At 47.4% G+C, this 20072-nt stretch overlaps 1 protein-coding gene across 2 annotated transcripts; it reads right to left on the bottom strand.

Moving 5' to 3' along the window:
- Positions 1-19391, bottom strand: LRRC8A (leucine rich repeat containing 8 VRAC subunit A). 2 transcript variants are annotated; one of them, XM_040531112.1, is made up of 4 exons: positions 19265-19391; positions 17623-17748; positions 5301-7464; positions 1-2130 (listed from the first exon to the last, which is right to left on the bottom strand). In XM_040531112.1, the coding sequence occupies exons 3-4, from the start codon at positions 7455-7457 to the stop codon at positions 1855-1857; spliced, it is 2433 nt and encodes an 810-aa protein (XP_040387046.1). In that variant the 5' UTR covers positions 7458-7464; positions 17623-17748; positions 19265-19391; the 3' UTR covers positions 1-1854. The 2 variants fall into 2 exon arrangements, with proteins under 2 accessions (XP_040387046.1, XP_040387045.1); XM_040531111.1 differs by lacking the exon at positions 19265-19391 and adding an exon at positions 19158-19256.
- Positions 19392-20072: the final 681 nt, after the last annotated feature.

Here is a 20072-nt window from a genome sequence, read left to right as displayed (position 1 = left end):
TAGATTTTAACGTAGCTTTATTTAAGCATCTGAACATCAACAAATCCAGAGCCCATTTAACATTGTCCATGGTTTCGGCGTATTTAGTGTGCATATTTCATATCTTACATCTGATGAAGAAAGCCATAGTGTGCCCTAGTGCACCACCATCCAAGGGATCACCGGGATTTGCTACGCCAGTGCTCTCGCTGGCCATTTGCCAGGAACCGCTCTCGGAGACAGCTGCAGCTTCCCCCTTTCATACACACGGGAGGCCTCCAAAACACTTGATGCCTCAGCTCGCAGCACTCCACCTCGCAGACGACCTACCGGCTTGATGCAGAGTATTGCAACCGGGACCTGCAAGTCCACGAGCCTCTCCTCTTCCTTCTGATGGAAAAGTGCAGACTTAGGGTGTACTGCAGGCACACCTTCACCACCCCACCTCGAGGACTCGATTAGCAGTAGCTATCACGAGTTATCTGCCTCTGCCAGTGCAGGGTTTTGTCAAACAATACCAAACAGGTCAGGCTTGTTTCAATAAAGGCTGCTCTGTCCCAGGGATTTCAAGCTCAGTCCACAGAGGGTTCTCAGACTGCTCCTTAACAATGGGGGAACGAAACAGGAGGACAGGTTACTTTTCCAGCACCGAGTTCAATTGGGATTAGCCTCTTATGTAGCACGAGAGATGTAACAGGAACTGACAGCTGCTAAAGTGAGAAGGGCAACAGGATAAAAACCAAAATCAAGCAGGTCTGTGGTTTGTGCTCCTAAAGAACACATCTAACAACTTCATGGGGAGGGGGCAGAGGAAAACTGAGCATTCCTCTTTACTATAAACACCAATCGACCCTGGGAGAGACCTTGACACACTGGTCAGTTTTGTGTTCGTATTTGCCACATGACAGAATACCAGGAATTTAAAAGCAGATTGAAAACTTTAAAAGCCAGATCCTGAAGTAACTCAATGCTTCTGGGACAACGAATTAGACACTCCAACCGCTCTTTATCCAGATCTTCTCCCACTTGTACTACAACCATCCATTTCAGAACAGGCTAAAGCTCTGGAATTATTTCCGTTAGTGCCTCCAACACCTCAGTTGGAGAAGGACACTGTGATCTGCTCATCAGCACAGGTGACATGAAACTTAAAACAGTGCAACCTCAAATGTGCAGACTGAGTTGGGGGGAGGACCGACTCCTTCCCTAGGGGCAGAGGACAGCATGTCAAGTGCAAGAGGGAAATACAATTAGTAACAAAAGATGATCCTGCATCCAAGCTGACGTCTGAGATAAATTTACCCCCCCGAATCCTAATGCCAACATCTAGATAGAAATCCGCTGTCTGTATCCTATCTTAACCCCCACTGCAGGGCCTCACTTACTGAATTGCTGAGCTGGAGGGAAACTGTACCAGGTGTCACAGAGATGGAGGTTCAGGAGGTTTCCTAGGCTCTTGATTCTTGCTTGCAGGACACTGGACACTCTCAGTCCCTGACACACAAAATCCCCATTTGAGGCAGTGCAGCAATCCCCTTGTTTCCTGTTCTCCTTCATTCAAAGGTCATTTCTTCTCACCAGCACCATCCACCTCACCCCACCTCCTGTCCAGAAGAGCAGCAACACCTCTTATCCCACCGGCCCTTGCTCAGAAGCCATCTAACCTGCCTTGATCCTCATCCTGATCCCAAGCTTTCCCCATCCTGCGTCTGAGGCAAGAAGCAGCCTCAGTCAGAGCCATGATTGTTCAGGGACTCCTTGGCTAGTCTGATAGTGATTGGAGGGGAGGAAGGGGAGGATCTGGGAAAAGGGGGACTGGAATGGCCTTGTGTTTCCTTCTAGCTGGTCGGAGCTTTTCCCCGTTCTTTCAGGGGCTCAGGCTTGTTCTTTGTCTGCCCTCCACAGCCGCTCTTTGACTTCCAAGGGCAGCGTGTTGAACAAGTCCTCCTCTACCACCAGCCCACTACGTTTCAGCAGAGGACACTCTCCCAGCTCCACTGGCAGGCACTCCAAGCGGTTCCCCCGCAGCTCGATCTGTGAGAGATTTGTCAGCTCTCCAACCCGGGAGGGGAGGGACTGCAGCACATTGTTTCCCAGGTTCAAGGTTCTCAGCTTCCTGCACTGGAACAGCTCTGGTGGTAGACTCTCGATCTGGAGGGGAAAAAAAAAAAAAAACAATCACAGGCAAAGTCACCAAACAGAACAGGCTCAAACAAGTGCACGCAGTGTTCCGGGCTTTACAGAGTTTTCAGTCATCCACTTCTCCCTTAGGTGAGCTCCTGCTTTCCACCACAAGGACTGTTCCTAAAGTAGGAGCCACCACACCATAAGGCGTTCCCACCACAGTTCTCCCAGTAGTCATGTCTTTTCCAGCTTCTCTCGGAGCACTGCCCTGCCAGCAGACCTCACAACTGTTTGGCACCTCTAGGCTTTGAGATCTTAGTATACTAACTGCTTTAAACCAGATCATTCTTCAGTCTTCGTGCTGTACACTTCCATTACATACACAAAACGCTGGGTTTTTATGCACGCCCTTTCCATTTCCTGGAGCAAAGCTACGTGGGTATAATTTCCAGGCCCTCAGAACTGCAAGCAGTCTTCCATCATTTCTGCAGGGCTTGGAAATGTTGCAAGGATGTTCTAGGCTCCGAAGTGCGTGGCTTTTTTGGAGGAGAGGGGAGGGGGGACAGTGACAGTGCTACAAAACACGAAGCCACCAACTGTTAGCTTTCCCACCACCACCTTCAAGTGATTAATTTAAGTCACTAATTTAAGTCGCTAATTTACTAAGACTTATTTCTATTAGCCCAGTCCTTCTTCTAGTGAATTTCTAAGAAAATATAGCTAAGATTTAACAAATACTAGGCCAGGAATTAAATGCACCAATGCAGTATTCTCTCCTTAAAGTCTCATGAAGACTTATTTGCCCTTAAGCCCAGACATGCCTTTTTTACAACTTGAATTATGCATGATACAGCTGAACTGGGCTGTAATCAGTTCTGAATGAGATTGAGTCCAATGAAAAGCCAAGACAAGACCAATTAAATTCAGCCAGTGTCATTACTACTGTCAAGCGTTATGCAAACAGCAACGTGCAATCAAACGATTACAGACTCTTGAAAATAATAGTTATTTAAGGGACAAGTATTGGTTTAGGAAGGAAGCAGCATGGTATAACATGGCCTGCTTCCCAGAACCGTACACCGGTACCAGCCAACTCCAGGAGTATCTATTTGCTAAGAAAGGACATTTGAGGTAACTCCTGGCCTTGGGAAATGCCAGCCTACCAGTTCTTTTGTTTCTTGCTGTCATTATTCCCTGGTAAATAACCAGGCTGGCTGAGCCCCAGGGTAACTGTGACACTGCCCAGGCACCTGCAAGGGATATAAGCAGCTTAGCTGCTGCGCTAGGGCCTCACCACCTTCTGCTTCAGAACACGCTGGCACGAAGGCTGCTCCACCTTCCCTGCTGCACTAGTATTTTTGCAGAGAAAACAGGGTGGTGCCATATTCTGATGCAGAAAGTGGAGTTGCCTCCAACTCCTTTTCCTCCAAGAGAGGCTCCACCCCAAAACTGCAGAGGCTATACTGCAGATTAACCCTCAGGAAGCTCTGTTTGCGAGGTTGCCAGAAGACAAATGGGACAGGGTTAGGAACAGCAGCTTGAGAGTTGTTAAAAACTTCCTCCTCTTCGCTTAACACCATCCTCAGAAGGTGTGGTGACCCATCAGCCACACTCACCCTGAGACAATATTTTAGCTTTTAACCCAGTATGAAGCCATGTGTGCATACCATGAAGTTCACCAGAGCTTAAGCCATCCATGCAAACTGATGCGCAGCCACCCAGGCCACTAGCGCTGGGGAAACTGATCGAGCAGCTATTGAACTGGGACAGTTGAGTGGCTGCTGCTTGCTGTTATTCCTCAGGGGCACAGACAGGCTTAAACTTTCAGATACTAACCTGAAAACGCTGGCTGGAGTTTTAGAAACCGTCATACTGAACTGCGTTAGAAATTAAAAACTTGATCTGAGAACGTTTGCCTTGCAAAAGCCACACAGTCCTCGAGCTGCTGTGTTTGCTTCTCTCAGAGAACGTGACAGTGTTCAGTTATGGACACATCTTGCCAGTAGCAGTAAGGGTCTCGACATATGGCAGTGAAAACCAGGACAGTTCTACTGCATGCTCACTGAGAACCCAGAAGCCACTCATCCATCTGTCTGTACTTCGTACAGTTCTGTTAGAGCCTTTTGCATGGCAAACTTCAGCAAACAGAGTGAATGAAGGCCTCAAGGAGTCTTCCAGCTCAGCACAGCCTGCGCAGTCACAGGTTGATCTTTGTGCTACCTGGTAAACGGAGTCTCCTTAATCCCAAACACAGAACAAAGGTACAAGAAAACCCGTGGGTACATTTTGCTTTAAGCAATTGAACTTCTGACACAAGGGCAACTAGGCAGCATAGCACACAGCCAACCCTTCTAACCTGCCTTGCACTCGGACAGTTCGAGCTCAGACTTCCCCTACCTGGGATTACACAAGAAGGCACGCAGCCACCAGAGTGAGGCACAGCGAGGTGCCACCACACTTCCTACCCTCAGTAGGAAAGAATTGTCAGTTCACTTTCACATCCAGCTGACTGCCAAGTGATGAACCTGGTGCAGTTCACTCTCCTGAGTAAGAGTAAGCACAATGGAGAGAATAAACCTGCCTTCTGGAAAGTCACCTTTGTGGAACAAGACAATGCATTTCACGTGTGACAACTCAAGAATCAGTTTTCTCAAGTTTGTCCATTTTCAGTTTCTCACACAAATGTATTTTACAAGACTGAACTATAGAGTATTCCCCAGAAATGAGGAGTGCTACATGCAAAGTTGTGAGCCACACACCCCCTAGATGGCTCCTGTCATGGGGTACACACACAGTGGAAGTACATAGGCTTAAGTGTATAGTGCTAAATTAAGACTATGGTTTCCCAGACCTTCATTTTAAGTCCAAACCTGATGTCAACCTAGAGAATACAAGCTTCCAACTGCAACGAAACAACTAAGACAGGATTTATGGAATAGCCTCCAACTGCCACTTAAAAGCAATTTCACTGGAAGATAAGAAGTGCTACAAAACAAGAGCTGTTCAAAGAAAGAATGGCCCCTGGAGTTATTTGCCTTAGATAAAACCCTCAGAGAGAAACAAAAGCTTGAGAGTTTAAACAGAACAGCAGTGCCAGGAGTATTTCACACACCAGGGTACCATGTTTAATCACACAGACAATGGAAGTATCAGAGCTACTTCTACTCACGTAGGAACGCTCGGGTTTTCTCACTTACCCTGTTGGCTGTCACAGCCAGGTTCTGCAGATTTTGGAGGAGTCCTATGTCCGGCGGTATGGAAGTCAAGTTGTTGTGGCTGAGATCCAAATACCGAAGTTTTCGGCAATAGAAGAGCTGGGTAGGGATCTTTTCTATCTTGTTCCGATTCAGGTAAAGGCGCTCTAAGTTGGTGAGGTTGCCTATTTGCATGGGGATGTAGGCAATGTGGTTGTACCACAATTTAAGGCAAGTGAGACGATGTAAGTGCTGGAAGCTGATGATTTCCTCAATGGTCTTGAGGTTATTGTCCTTCAGGTCTATCTCCTGCAGATTGTGGAGGCTAAAGATGGAGTGAGGAATGCGTTCTAAGTCACAACGGATCAGCTCCAGCTCTGTCAGGTTGACCATCTTCTTAAGGCTGTTGAGAACAATGAGCTTGGTGCCCTCGTTGTTGATGGAAAGCTTCTGAAGATGCACGCCAACATCCGTCACCACCTGTGGCAGCTTGGTGAGGTTACTCTTCAACCTCAACACCTTCAGCCTCTTCAGCTCCCTCAGTCCATCTATTACGATGTACCGGTTGTTCTCAGCGCTCAGATTCCCCGTCAGATGAAGCTCCTCTAGTGTCTTCAGGCTGTAAATCCAAAGAGGAATCTCCTTGATGTCTGTGAACTTGATGTGCAGAGACTTCAAGTTCTCCCTCAAGAAGGCAAGGGCTGGAGCCTCAATTTTGGCAGCAGTGTGGTAGAGCCATAGTTCCTTAAGGCTGGTGAGCTGGGCGATGCTTGGGGGAATAGTGACATCAGGGATAAGCTCCAACTTCAAGACCTCCAGCTCAATGAGGTCAAAAACCGTGTCAGGAATGCCACTCAGCATGAACAGATGCAGTTCCAGCTTGTCCTGGGAGTTCTTGGTGATCCTCTGGCGCAGCTTCTCCAGAGTCCACTCATTGTTGAGGTTCAACTGCCGCAGTTTGTTCTCACTTACCTCCGACAGAAAGACAGCAAAGCGCTTTGAGTACAGGGGGTCATACTGGTCAATCAGATGGAGCATAAAAGCAAAGTCATTTTTCACATCAGGAATGTCGCTGTAGCTGCTCTCCTCCCGGATAGACTCGAAGGAGTACTTCTTGAGCGATCGCCTCAGCATCCACCAGAGCGTGTACATGCAGATCAAGCCATAGACTATCACCAAACTGATGTAGAAAGACGCCAAGATTTTGAAGAGAGTGGCCAAAGGATGAGCACAGCGGTACATCCTGTAGCCAGTCAAGCTCTCAATGTCCACTTTACAGTCAACATCGAACGTTATGTTGTTGACATAGTAAACGGTATAGCAGATGATCAGGATGAACTTGATTACTTTGATGATGGTCTGTCTCATGTAGAGGCGGTACACTATATCTCCCTCTTCCACATGTGTACGGAACTTTTTCACTTTTTCAAAAAGTGCTTTGGCCTGTTCACCTTCCTTTTTGTCTAAGACTCCCGTCTCAGACCGGTCCACGATCCCTTGCTCAATTCGAGACTTTGTTCTCTGCAGCATGGGAACAGTGGCTTCCACATCCTCACTGACTGTGGAGGATTTCTTGTCCATGGAGCCATTCATTTTCCCAAACGCTGGCTTGGTATCACTCTCTTCCACCACTGTCTCAGATAATGCCCTCGTTGTCCATGGAGAGTCAAAACACTTAAGCAAAATAGACACAAAGTGCTCCAGCTTGGAGCTGGTCCGTGGGAATTTGAACCAGAAATTGCTACAAGCCAGGAAGATGAGAGTATGCAGCAGCACCAGATAAGGAAAATACTTGGCAAACCAGTGAAGGCGGTTTTCATAACACACCGCATCCACGTAGTTATACTGGTGCCGGTCCAAATCATACCGGATCCCCGTCGGCCCTGTATCAGCAGAGGGAACAAGACTGGAGTTATAGTAGGTGCGCTCCGGGGTTGCGGCTGTCCAGCCTCTGACAGAGTCATTGCAGGAGTCTTTGGTAACCCATTTACAAGGCAAACAAATCATTTTGTCCTGGGTGACCTGAAGTGTCCCTCCAAACACTGCGATCATCAGCATTACTATGGAAATGTAGTCCGTGAAGACGTCCCACCATGGCTTCAGGATGCGGTATGCTGGCTGCGTGTCAGCGAAGTATCGCAACTCAGTGACTGGAATCATGATTCACCTGAAAGGAAAACACAAGCAGGCATTACTAACTTCAACTCTTTTGTTCTGCTTCTCTAGAGGGTATCGGGAAAACTCACATTTTAAGTGCTGGCACAGCAAGACTGGAATTATTTGAGTCCCTGTTTCAAGTCACTTGGACACAAATGAACAAGGCTACCTCTGAGTAATTTGCTACACCTGTGGCTGTGAAGCTATTTTTGGTTTCCCTGACAAATGAGCTGTCACAAGCCATCAGAACTGATACTTGTCATTAGGAGTCTGCGGTTAAGAAATTCACACCTACAGCAAGCTCCCAGGACCAGCCTAAACTACACTGCCAGAACAGTATCTGGAAGTTCGCAGTTTTATCTGGGGATTTTATTTCAGGATGAAGGAATTTGCCAGCATTGTTAGGAGAGAAAACCCCCACACGCACCATAGCGGTCATGAGTCTGTTACTCTTTTACAGAGTAAATAGTTCTACACTGCATGACTCAAACAGCATTATAGTTATACTTCCTAGAACCACTTGACTGATGCAACTCAACACGTTTAATCAAGAAAGCTGGAAAAGAGAACAAAGTTGCCCAATCTTATGCCTTTTCCTTCCACATAAGTTGTGGCTTTCCTCTTTGCATCAATTCTCCAAGGAAAAAATAATTACTTGCCCTCTGATATATCATTACCGAAATCCTGTAACAGCTGCTCTTTGTCTTATTCACCTCAGAAGTATAGGAAGGGGGCGACATACTTAAACACAAACTCACTTCCTTGAGCTACCACTCCCACCCACAGTTCATCTCAGCTGGGATTTAAGTGTCACAAAGGAAACCAAAAGGTTCTGGGAAGCAGAGACCTTGTGGCAGTGCTCATTCTGTCCTTCAAGCTTCCAGAAGGAACTTCAAATGCATTCTTCCTCAACCCATAGAAAACCCAGGAGCCTGACCGATTCGTGGAACTGCAAGCTCAGAAACTTTCCACATATCTGATGAATGATCAACACAAATGAAGTTCACAAAATCGTTGTACCTTGTTCTCACGGCAAGCAGTGCTATCACATCACGCTTGCTGGCAAAGTTCAGCAGCAGAAGCACAAAGCTCTCAGTCATTGTGAGGCTCCCATCAATTCAGCCGTAACGGAGGAAGACCAAAGGTTCGAGCACGTTTCCTCACAACACTCAGACACTGTCCTGACAAGTCCTGGGGGGTGCAGGCTCAGCAGCAGGTTTTTATAAAGCACTGGCTAGTCAGCATGCCCACACCATCTGCTTTTGTAGAACTGAAGTTTGTATTTAAAATTAACTTCCAGCACAGAACTGCGAAGGAAGCCCCTCCTAATGTGAGCTCCAGAAGCACCACATGCCCTAGGGACACTAAATACAGAATGTTATTCCCTGGTTTGCCACTTGCAACAATAAACAAACAGCAAATGCCAACGTAGTCCTACTTGGGAAGGCTGCAAGAGGTAGATTGAGTGAGGACAGCCATCCCTGAAGAAGCATTTGCCCTCCTGCCCACCCGGTTCCAGTACTGTGTTAATCCACTACAGAACACAGACTGGGGTAACCCTAGATACTTTTTTTTTTTTTTGAAGGGGGGAACATTGAAAGAAAGCAGCAATATCTGTTTTGGAAGTTCACTAAGACAAAGCACAATAGCAAATCTAGGAATTTACCAACCAGTAAACTCATGCGATCACAAACCAGCCAAGCTTCTGGGTTTTCTATGCCTTGTGGAAGAATGGGTTTGAAGCTCCTCCTGGAAGTCTGAAGGACACTGCAGAAACAAGGGATGAAGACGGCCATACACGGCATTATCAGAAGCAACTGCTGCCCTGTTCGGGGGCAGGACACAAGTGAGGTGGCAGGCACGCCCCTGCAGAGTGCGCCACGCAAATTGGGGTAAGAGGATTACACATTGACAGGGAAGAGCAGGAAAAACAAAACTGCTTCTGAACAGCACCTGAGCAACCAGAACAAGAGGGCTGACCAGGAATTCAGAGCCCCCCTCCCAGCCGTGCGGCTAGCTTGCTGCAAGGCCCTGGGCAAGGCATTTCAGCTGTGCCTCAGCTTCCTTCCCTGAATACATCCATCACAAGGAGAGCCCATGTGCAAGGCAGCTTTAAGAAGTGCTGTCTCTGTGCACGCTACAGAAATATTAATTCCAGGATAAAACGGGGTTCAGAAACTTTCTTTACTCCCCCTGCATTCTAGAACACCTCAAATTAAGCCAGTTATTAAAAGGGTCGATTCACTGCAGGTCCTAGCAATGCATGCCTCCTCAGTTTTTCCACACAGACATGATTCAGAGTCAAACTCAATTTCATATTCATATTTTCTGAGGGAGAATCTATAGCTCTGACATTTTTCATCACCACCGACATACTTCTTATGCTATCCCAGTTTCCCTACTCATCCATTCCTTCCCTTCTCAGAAGGACCCAAACCTGATTTTTTTTTTTTTTGTCAGACACCCACTACACCAGGCCATGAGAGCACAAGAGAAACAACTCAAAGAGGAACCAGGAAGGTCAGCTACTGGAGAGCGAGAGCCAGGCAGGCCGGCTGACATATTGCAATGCCACAAGGAAAAACAAACGAGAACACAAACCCTCTGCATCCCTTGCGCTGTGATCAGAGGGGAGTCCTGCACTTCTACGATCCAACTGAAAGCCTGGAAAGCTTTGCAAAACAAGGACACCAACAGCTCCTGCAGCCATCTGCTGGACCAGTTAACTTGGACGTGGTTTGGCTTCCCAAATCCATCCATGCTCACAGGAAAGCCCAGCTTTTGTTCTACCAGTCAGGGTGGCTCTGAGAGCCACACACCACCCTAAGGGTCCATCAAAGTCCAGTAGCAGCCTCCCAGCTAGTCCACATCCATCCTAAACACTCCTGCCAGGTGCAGCGCAGAGCTTCTGTCAACTGTTCCGTCCAAACTACTTCTAAGAGGTAACAAATGCTGCTGCACCACTCGTTGCTCTCCCATAGGGCTGTGCAGAATCCCATCCCTCTTTTCCTTACAGGAACGTGCAGTGAGAACAGTGATGCTGTTCGTTAAAGAAGTGCTCCCTGCTGAAACAACTCCTTACTCCTACCCTACACCAAAAAAAAAAAACCACAACTTTCCTCTTGCCTACATACCACTTCTCTCCAAAGATCCTTTCCTCTTTCTTCCTGTGCTTCGCTACTCTTGGTAGAAAAGCTTTTGCAGCACTGTTAGCCCTTCACAGTTGTCCCTGGCAGGGTTATGAAATAGGGAAGAGGTCTCTTCAGGAACCAGTCTCACAGTGAAGGCATTTCCAGACTCGAGTTGTAGAGCTGGGTTGCTAGTTCTGCTCAAGCCAGGAAATACTTAACTTCTTATTGCAACAGTCTGACTGTGTTTACTTTGATTTGTACCTCGAGACAGCTAGGGAGGAAAGCAGCAAGAAATTAGGGCAACAGGCTCCCTAATTCTATTTACCAGTCACATGGGGTAGGAAATCTGCCTTTACATTGTGCAGTTACAAGGCAGCTCACAAGTCATCTCTTTCAATGTCCCATGATAGTCCATTACGGCTCAATATCAGCGATTAAACCCTGACACAGTGGAGCAGGAAATCCCCTGCCCTCCAGTAACAATGATAGGGTCACTGGAGGAAGACAAAGACATTCAGTCAGTCCCCACTCCTCCTGGCAGTGGCAAAAATCCTGTTTGAATCCCAAATGAGAAGCAATAAAACAAGGGATCACTTCACAGAAGCTGGAATTTCCCCGTGTCTTATCTAATCTTACAGCATCTGCAGTGAAAGGGAAAACTGACCACCAAAAACTGGAGAAAGCAGGAGGAAAAGCTGCGTCCCTCCTCGCACGGATTTCCCACGTACGCAATCCATTTCTAGCTCCTGAAAGGCCGATGACTGTTCTGCATCGAGATGCAAGTGTTGTCTTTATTTTGTAGTCATCCATTTTGTAATCGTCTTAGAACACGATTCTTGTTGCAACACTCCCTCCTGGACTGGGGCAGGCAGTTTTGCTGTGGGGTTGATGACAGCGGGCTTCAAGTCAGATTCTCAGGGGCCACCTCTGCCCCCTGATGCTCCCCTGCACCAAAGGATTCTTCCCAGAGGGACCAAGGGTCCAACCACCATACAGAAATCAAGCAGGTAGCTGAAACCCAGACTCTCACCAGGTACATGGGCAGCAGAATAGTGATTTAGGAGGATATTATTCTGGTTTAAGACTAGGAACAGTCCTCGCATGAAGACAGCTGGCCAAAACAAAAAGTGACCTCCCTCGTGACCAAAACCAGACCGAGCTCCATAAGAACAGCAAGAAAACTGCAGAGATCTCAAGCCTCTGCTCTTTAGGAACTGAACTCCAGCATGCTTTGTCAGCAGTAAAGTGTTTCCTGAGAAAAAGCGTCATTTGCTAAGTCACTCGGGTCACGTAGCCTCACTGAAGGCTGAGCACGAACACACGAGCTGAGTGGGACAGGCAGAGGGAGATGTGTGAGCAGTTTGCTGCAGAGGTCAATCCAGAGACCGGATCATGAAACTTCAGCCTCCGCGCTGTGTAGCTAGAAGAATCCCCAGGCAACAGTGAGGCTGGCCTCATGGGCATTATAGATGTGCAAGACAGTCACAGCTGTTTTCATCGTGCTTCAGAGTCCCACCAACTTCAGTGTGCAGTAAAGGAGTTTATGAGCAGGAACAGCCTTAACCAGGAAAGAAGCACTGTATCTGAGCAGGCTAGGTGAAGAAATTTCTGAGCTCCTTCATATATCCCTCAGGTTGCAGAGCTTTCCAGCTGCAGCTCAGAAACAGGTGATTTGCTCAAAATGGAGTTACCTCCACCACATGGAGGGCTGATAGTGAGATTTTGAAAGAGTGCTTTATTCAAGTTTTAAGGCTGATTTCATCAAAGCTGCATGAGCCAATAGGTAGGAACGTCTATGCCTCAAGCCCTGAGGACTAATCAGAAGCATAAGGAAGTTTTCCAAAGGTATAATTAAACAGACAGGTTTTAGGTATTGCACATTGAGAAAGAAATCTTACAAGTGTCTATCTGTCTCAACGGTGTTTCAGCTTTCACATTCCACAGCGTTCTACCAGCTACCCTTGCTAGTTCCCTGAGCAGTTCCTCCCTCAGTTAAGAAATGACTTTACCTTCAAGGGTTCCAGCTGCACCAACGCAGCGCTGCTTTGAGCACCACAATTCGGAGCCGTGGTGGAACACCCCAGAGCAGCAGCAGCAACAACATCCGAGACCACACAGGGAGAGACCTGTATGCTAAAGCCTCCCTGTCATACAGCAGGATTACGATGTATCCTGCAATCCAGCCCACAAATACACTCCCGAAGTCTCTGCAATGCACATATTCCCCATTTAGATACTACCTCTCTCTCCAGTGCCTGAAGATTTACCTGGATCCGAGTTTGCACCCCACCTCTCCTCCCCAAAAGGAGTGTTTGCTCCTCTCACCATGCAGCCTTAGAAAGAAGGGCAGGGCCCACTCCGTATGAACAAGCCAGGCCCGTATGCCATCCCCACATCAGCCTGCTGGGCACCGACCCACCACATGCAGCATCGGTGCTGAGCAGGCCGATACAACAGAAGAAATGGGAGTTCCAGGCTTACATAACAGCCTGCCAAAACCACCCAGACTTCAACCAACCATGAGCATCACCGAGTACTAATCCTGTGTTTTACTAGACACACCTGGAGGAGAAAGATAATCACTCATCTTAGAAGAACAGGGACTTTCTGAGTACACCACGCCTAAATAGTGGAATCATTCAGAAACAAGATTAAACGTATCCAGCTGACAATGTATCCAGCTCATATAGCAGCACCAATCTTACCCAATAAATCAGACCAACAGAGCCAAGACCATGAATCCTTTCCACAAACCTCAGGACCCCTGTGATATTTCACAAGTACAAGGAATAAACAGGGCAACTGCTGCAGGAGCATGAATATCCTCTCCTCTGGACAATTTCTCTATCAAAAGAAAAACCACAACCACAATCTACACAAGTGAAGATGGACTTACTGTAGACAGGCACATGGCTGAGCTGTGCTTTAAATTCCTGCCTGCAGCTGCTGACCTTATCCAGCTAGGGACAAAGCGAACAGGAACATCACTCTTCAGTTTCACTGGCTAGTTTGTCAGCTTGACTCATCATTTGCTGAATACTTTACCCAGCCTCCTCTTCTTTCCTTTGGCCATTCTGTTACTAAAGGAGATACCGGCAAAACAGGACTACATGCAAGATCTCATGACATGCCCAAGAATTTCCTAAGTTTCCATCCCTTACTTCCAGGTCCTCCCTGAAATCAGGGAACTCCTTACCTTTAGTGGGATGCAGCTTCCCAGTGAGGCAATTTCATAACACAAATCTGTATGGGCAGACAAGGATGTCTTGTATGTCAGACACCTGCAATTCTTTAGTCTGAAATTCACATTCTTAATTCTCAGTGGCCTTATTTCTAAGGCTCGCACTGCAAAGCAGCAGTCAAGCACTGCTGACAATTTCTTACCTATCAGAAGCCCAGAGAACAAGGGAGTTGTTCATCTGCTGACAGCATCAGAGGTAGATAAGGGAAAGAAAAACACTGATGCTCTTAAGACTATAGCCCTGATCATTGACGAGCTACAACACGTTGCAATAAGCTTTCAACACAGCACAGCTTCCCTCCCCAGCATGCTGCCACCTGAAATGCTAAAGGAGGGCAAGACACAGAGCTCTTTGTTCAAACACCGGGAAATGCAAAGAGCCTTGCAAGTCAGAAATGGGAATGGCAATTTGTGTCCCCTCCCCCATGTTTTCCTTTAATTCCGAGTCTAATAAAAAGAGAAGGCTAAAACAGAGCTGCTTTCATGCACCCCTCAGAAAACCTTCCAAGCACAGGGACAGCCATGTGATAACTGGAAAAGTGCAAGCCATGAGATGGAGTAAGTCTCAAGTTATTTTGTCCTTCACTGTTTACAGAAGTAAACAGCAAGGAAGCCAGATGCCAGCGTCCTGAATAAACTATCATCCTTACAATTGGTCCTTTCTGCAGTTAAAAAAACAAAAAAAAACCAAACTCTCCTGTGGAGCAAAACCTCTGAGCAAGAAAAGCAAATGTGAAGTTTAAAGGATCGTGTGTGTACCATTCAGACTAGCAGGTAGACTAGTGGAACAGCAGCCGCCAGCACTTACATTCTTCACTTGGAACAGCCAGCAAACTCGATGCTGAGAGAAAAGCAAGGAGGTTTTCATGTCACCATCCACCAGCTTGTATGCAGCCCCACCCAAGCCAATGGATACAGAAGGATGAAACGAATTAACTGGGTAACACCTTTACTGAAGCTCCTGAAAAAAATAAGGAAAAAAACAGCCCACCTGCACTACAATCTTCATAGGAACCTCTTAATTGACTCTGCCTGTCAGATGCAAGACCGACCTTCTTTTCCTAAGCCCAGTGCAACAGCTCCTGTTTACAGCACACAAGCAAGCCTGTCCTAACAAGTACACGGAAGAACATCTGCACAATCAGACCTGGGTTGGCCTGCCCCATCTGCTGCCTTTTGAGAGCGTTTTGCCCCAGCTGCACAGAAGTGAGCATACTCTGGAGTTACCTGTATCACTGACACTTGGAGCAGGGACCGTATGTCAGTGTGATACAGCTGTGGAAACGTCAGCGCTGTCAGATGCCTCGCTCCAGTGATGTGAACCAGAGAAAAGTGCCTGTGTCAGCTTATGCATTATGGATGTACAGGGGCACAGGCTTGCTGTCCAAAATTAATTTTCTCTTTGCCACAGAAAAGATGCTTCAAGGACAGGGCACTGGAACTTGTCTTGGAAAAGTATAACAGCATTCTTCCAACAGGACACTGCAAAACACTCCCTTGTACTGACAAATGCAAGTGATTTTATTAATTGTTAATAACTAAGATTAAAAAATAGCAACAGCATTAACTTGGAACAACCAGACCAGCTTCAAGCAGCCCCTCAACTGCAGCAAAAGCCTACTCGGCATTTAATTCCAGCTTTGGAGACTGATACAAGAAAAGGTAAACAACTGTTTTCAGCTGAAGACAAATGGTGGGCAGAGCAGAGCTTTGACAGATCTAACAAGATATTAAGAAATCAAGAGACTAGATTCAAAGCAAGTGAAAACTCTTAAGCAAGGGTAATCATAATTGATTGTTGACAGACTGACACAACATGCACAAATCTATTAGTTTGGAAACAGCTGTGGCAACACCCAACAAGATGAACCAACAATGAAAGATGATCAGACAAGAGCAACGTAAGGCACCAGCTATCAGCACAGCAACATTTAGCCTCAGCCTGACAAAAGACGAGGAGCATATGCATATTTACCTACTTATCCCCAGCCCTACAAAACTTGCCTTCAGGAACCTAAGCTTCAAAACAGTGGCTGTGACTTCCAGCTCAGAACATTCTGACTGCGTTAGGTGAGAGATAAGGGACATCTAACCTGCAGTCAGAGAGCTGGTAAAGCCACAAGCCTAAAGCAGAACCTATTAACTAGTCCAGTGCACGGCTCTACTGTGCACAAAGGTAGGCTGTAGCTAAAGAAATGGCTTGCAAATTTGTCACAACAGAGAAGCTTTGTATCGCCAAGGTAATTCTACAGCAAACATTAACAATGCTTAGCGCAGGAGGAGGAAGCACTATTATTTCAGCAGGGAGGTCACGACTGAACAGCTTTTAGTTTCAGATGCAGTTTGATAGCAGCAAGAGGGCCGTATATAACCCACGCTGCAATACAAAATACATCTGATCAACAGTTTCAGGAAAAAGCTGCTTGGAAGAGTTCAAGAAGTCTTCAAGCCACGCAGACCGTTAAATGCCTGTTCAGTAGTAGTTTGCATATCCTAAACTGAGGTTAGTTTTGAAAACATTTACTTGGAAAAAAAACACAGGGAGGAGGCTTGTTGCACTGCAACAGAGCATGTTCAGAGTTCATTGTTATCAGAACGATTGCTATGCATCCATCCCCTTCTGTTGAGGAGCCTCCACAAAATTCGTAAGTCCTTCCCCTCCATGCTCCACTTGCATGACTGTGCTCCTCATTTTCTTAGAGGCCAGAGAAGCTCAATTTAACACCGGAAGTGAGTTTTGCTTCCCTTTTAAATACCCCACTGAACAAAATCCTCCTTTACAACGTGGAAAAGTTACATGAAGGCCTGTGATCAAGCCTGCTCTGATCACACAGCAGCAACACTAACTTAACACAGTCAAATTCTGTGATTAAAAAAACATCAGAGCACCACAAACCACAGAATATTTTTCTGAATGTCAGCAGCATTTAGCGAATGCTTAGAGTTACTGCATTCCAGTAAATCATCACTGGAAGGCTTCAAGCACTCCACATTTCAAACATGGAAGCATTAGCTTTTAACACATGGCTTCTGGCATATCTTAAGGAATTATTTATGCACATTGTCTTTGAATAAAGTTAGGGTTTCCAAATACCATGAGAGGATCGGCACAAAAAAAACAAAGCAGTGAACTGCCAGAACACTAACCAGAACACTAGATAAGTCTTAGGGATACTTCTTTTCTGGAAGCAGCATACTGAACCTCTCAATTGCTCAGAACGACCGATCTGGACTGCATCTTTCATCTTGCAGACAAGCAGGCAATTCTGCAGCACCTTTCAACACTGTCCTAGTGGAAAACCAAGGAGGCAGGGAGTTCCCTGCAACTAGTCCCTGCCATTGCCTAATTGACGCACGCGGGAGACGAGCAAGCGTGCTCCTTAGTCAACTGGGCAAAGTTATCTAGGAGCTGCCTCTACAGCAATAGAAATGTCACCCTGCAGGAAACAGAACAGCTACCAAACTGAACAGAGAACATACAGCTTTCAGATTCTTGCTGTTTAATACAAGAAGTCTTGGTTTATGTGGCCAGAAGTTACACGTATGGGTGAACGTAACAGTTACGTTCTGCTTTGGACAATGCTCAGTTCCTTTACTCGTTCTTCATCTTCAAGCTAAGCACTCACAGACTTAGTAAGCACGCCACTACTCTCCCCACATCATCCTCCACCTTTGTTCCTTGCTCTTTATCAGTCACCTCATCACCGCCCTGTGCTCTGCAACTATATTTAAGTCACATTCTAGTGAATTACTTTGTCTTTACCATGCCACTCAAGAGCTGGCCTGAAACCCTTACCCTGCAGCTGGGTTCTGCTATCTGCACTTCAGTTCTCTGTGCTGGAAGTGGATGATGTTCCTGCGTGCTGGATCCTGAGCAGGTGCTGAAGCGTTGCATTCCCCACACGCCATGGGAACAGCTTCCCTGAAATTAAGCAGAGATTATCAGCAAAGAAGAGAGAATCAAGTTCACAGAGGGACTATGTCAAGTAAAAGCCTAGGAGAGGATGTCTAAGATGCAAGGCATAACTCAGAGGGACAGCGGAAACCAAGAAGAGACACCCTGATACCTAGGATGTTAAGACCTTTAAGAACTAAATAAAATTGCAAGGAAGAAAGAATCTCCAATATCCGTTCTTCTAGAAGCTATCAAAAAGCCGGTGTTGCAGACCCAGCTAAAGGAGATGCTGAATTCTGCTCTTATAACCAGACCCAAACTGGTAAAAAGAGATTAACCTCATGGAAGAAAAGTCTAGATTTTAACAGATGAGAAAAACAACTTATGGCTTTACTACCTACTTTCTAGCCTGACAAGTTCAAAATTACTTTAAACGTTACCAACAGGAATCTGAAAATGCAGATCATCCCCCTTACGATTTTGGATTCAAGCAACTGCTCCCTTTCTTCTCAACACATACCTACCAACGTTCACCTTAAAAGCAGCAGCAGTTTAGCACCACCACCAAGGATTACAACAGCTGTTTTTTCCTTGCTTCCTGCATGTTAGCACGGGGCATGGGAAAACAGACAAGGGAGCGACCCTAGGCTTTGAGAGATCTCTCAAGCACCCAGCCATGGAGGACTGCAGAACTTCTGACAGCATTTTGTCAACAAGAGGTGAAAAAAGCACTGGAAAAGGAAGATATATCACTAAAAATAACAGGTAAAGATGCTCCGCTAAGAACACATTCCTCCTGCTCCCAAAGCTGGCATTGGGGGTGGCAGATTTTGAAGTGGCCCACTCGTAATCAAAGCGATTCTATTTCAGCCGTGCCAGACTGCTACAAAGGAAAGCTTGAAAGGAGAGGACTCTCTGACCTTCCCTCCCCGCGTCCCCTCGGGTGACAGCCTCAGCACCACCCCAAGCCCAGCACCCCCCAAACCCCGCTCACACCAGCAGCGCCTCAACCCCACACCTGCCCTCCGAGCTACCACGTCACCTCACATTTTGGGGAAGGAAAAAAAAAAAGAAAAAATACAAAACATCCACTAGGAAAGAAGCCAGAAATTAAGCAAAGCCAGAAGCCCCAACCCGCCCCACCACCAGGGAAGAAAGGAAGGAGCCCGGACCTCGCCCCACACACCCGGGGGCCACCAGCCCCGGCCCCCCTCCGGCTGTCAGGGCGGTGGCGGCGGGCACGGGGGGGCAGGACTGGGCGCCCCGTTACTCAGCACATCCTCCCCGCCCGCCGCCATCCCCTCATCCCCTCACGGATCCCCCCTCAGGCACCCCCGGACCCCGCCGTGCCCTGCCCGTCCCCTCACAGCCGCTGAGAGGGACACGCGGGGGTGGGGACGCACCACAGCCCCCCCGCCATCGCCACCCGCACCCACCTGGCCCCGCCGTCCCGTCCGTCCCGTTCCCCTCCCTCCCTCACGCCGGTTCCGGCTCCTTTTGTTCGGCCCTGACCGCACCGCGGCCGCCCCACCCAGGAACTGACCTCACCCGCCCGGCATGGCGGCGGCCGCCGCTAGTCTGGGGAGGAGGGCGCCGCCATCTTGGGAGCGGGCACGAAGGGAAGGGGGCGCCATCTTTACGCAGGGCGCCGGGGGCGTAATGAGGCGGGGGGGGGGGGGGAAGGTGAAGGCGTGGGCGCCATCTTGGTGCAGGGCAGGGGGCAAAACGGGGAGAGTCTTAAAGGGGCAGCCGCGACGCTGGCCTCAGCCCCGGGCCTGTGGGGGCCTGTGGCAGGACAGCTCTATTTTGGAGTCCAAACTCTTTCTGGAAAAAAATCCTGAATAAAGAGATTTACCTCTGCCTTACGGTTTATAGTGGATACAACCAGCATCAACATCAAGGCTATTTAATAAGAGAGTGAAAATATTTTAACATCATTACCCAGTCATTTAATCATCATTTACCATTCATTCCTCAAGAACCAACCTATGGAAAAAATTCTAAAGGAGAATATTCTATGATTCTATGTTGAAAACACCATTCTTCTCATCTAGAATCATAGAATCCTTAAGGTTGGAAAAGACCTTCAAGACCACCTGGTCCAACCATTACCGTACCACCAGTCACCCACTAAACCCTGTCTCTAAGCACCACATCCAACCTTCCCTTAAACAGCCCCAGTGACGGTGACTCCACCACCTCCCTGAGCAACCCATTCCAATGCCTGACCGCTCTTTCTGAGAAGAAATGTCTCCTAATTTCCAACCTGAACCTCTGCTGGTACAACTTGAGGCCATTCCCTCTTGTCCTATCACTGGTTACCTGTGAGAAGAGGCCAACCCCCAGCTCCC

The sequence above is a fragment of the Cygnus olor genome, chromosome 19 (assembly GCF_009769625.2).
Source record: "Cygnus olor isolate bCygOlo1 chromosome 19, bCygOlo1.pri.v2, whole genome shotgun sequence".
NCBI classification, from domain to species: domain Eukaryota; kingdom Metazoa; phylum Chordata; class Aves; order Anseriformes; family Anatidae; genus Cygnus; species Cygnus olor.
Note: the sequence above shows the minus strand (reverse complement) of the source record. Positions and strands in the feature narration are given on the sequence as shown.

Bases quoted from the DNA above. Each gene is read 5' to 3' on its own strand.
- LRRC8A (XM_040531112.1), bottom strand. From the start codon at position 7,457: ATGATTCCAGTCACTGAGTTGCGATACTTCGCTGACACGCAGCCAGCA. The intron at 2,131-5,300 runs GTAAGTGAGAAA...TTTCCCCTCCAG, and splicing joins TGGCTGTGACAGCCAACAGG to ATCGAGAGTCTACCACCAGA.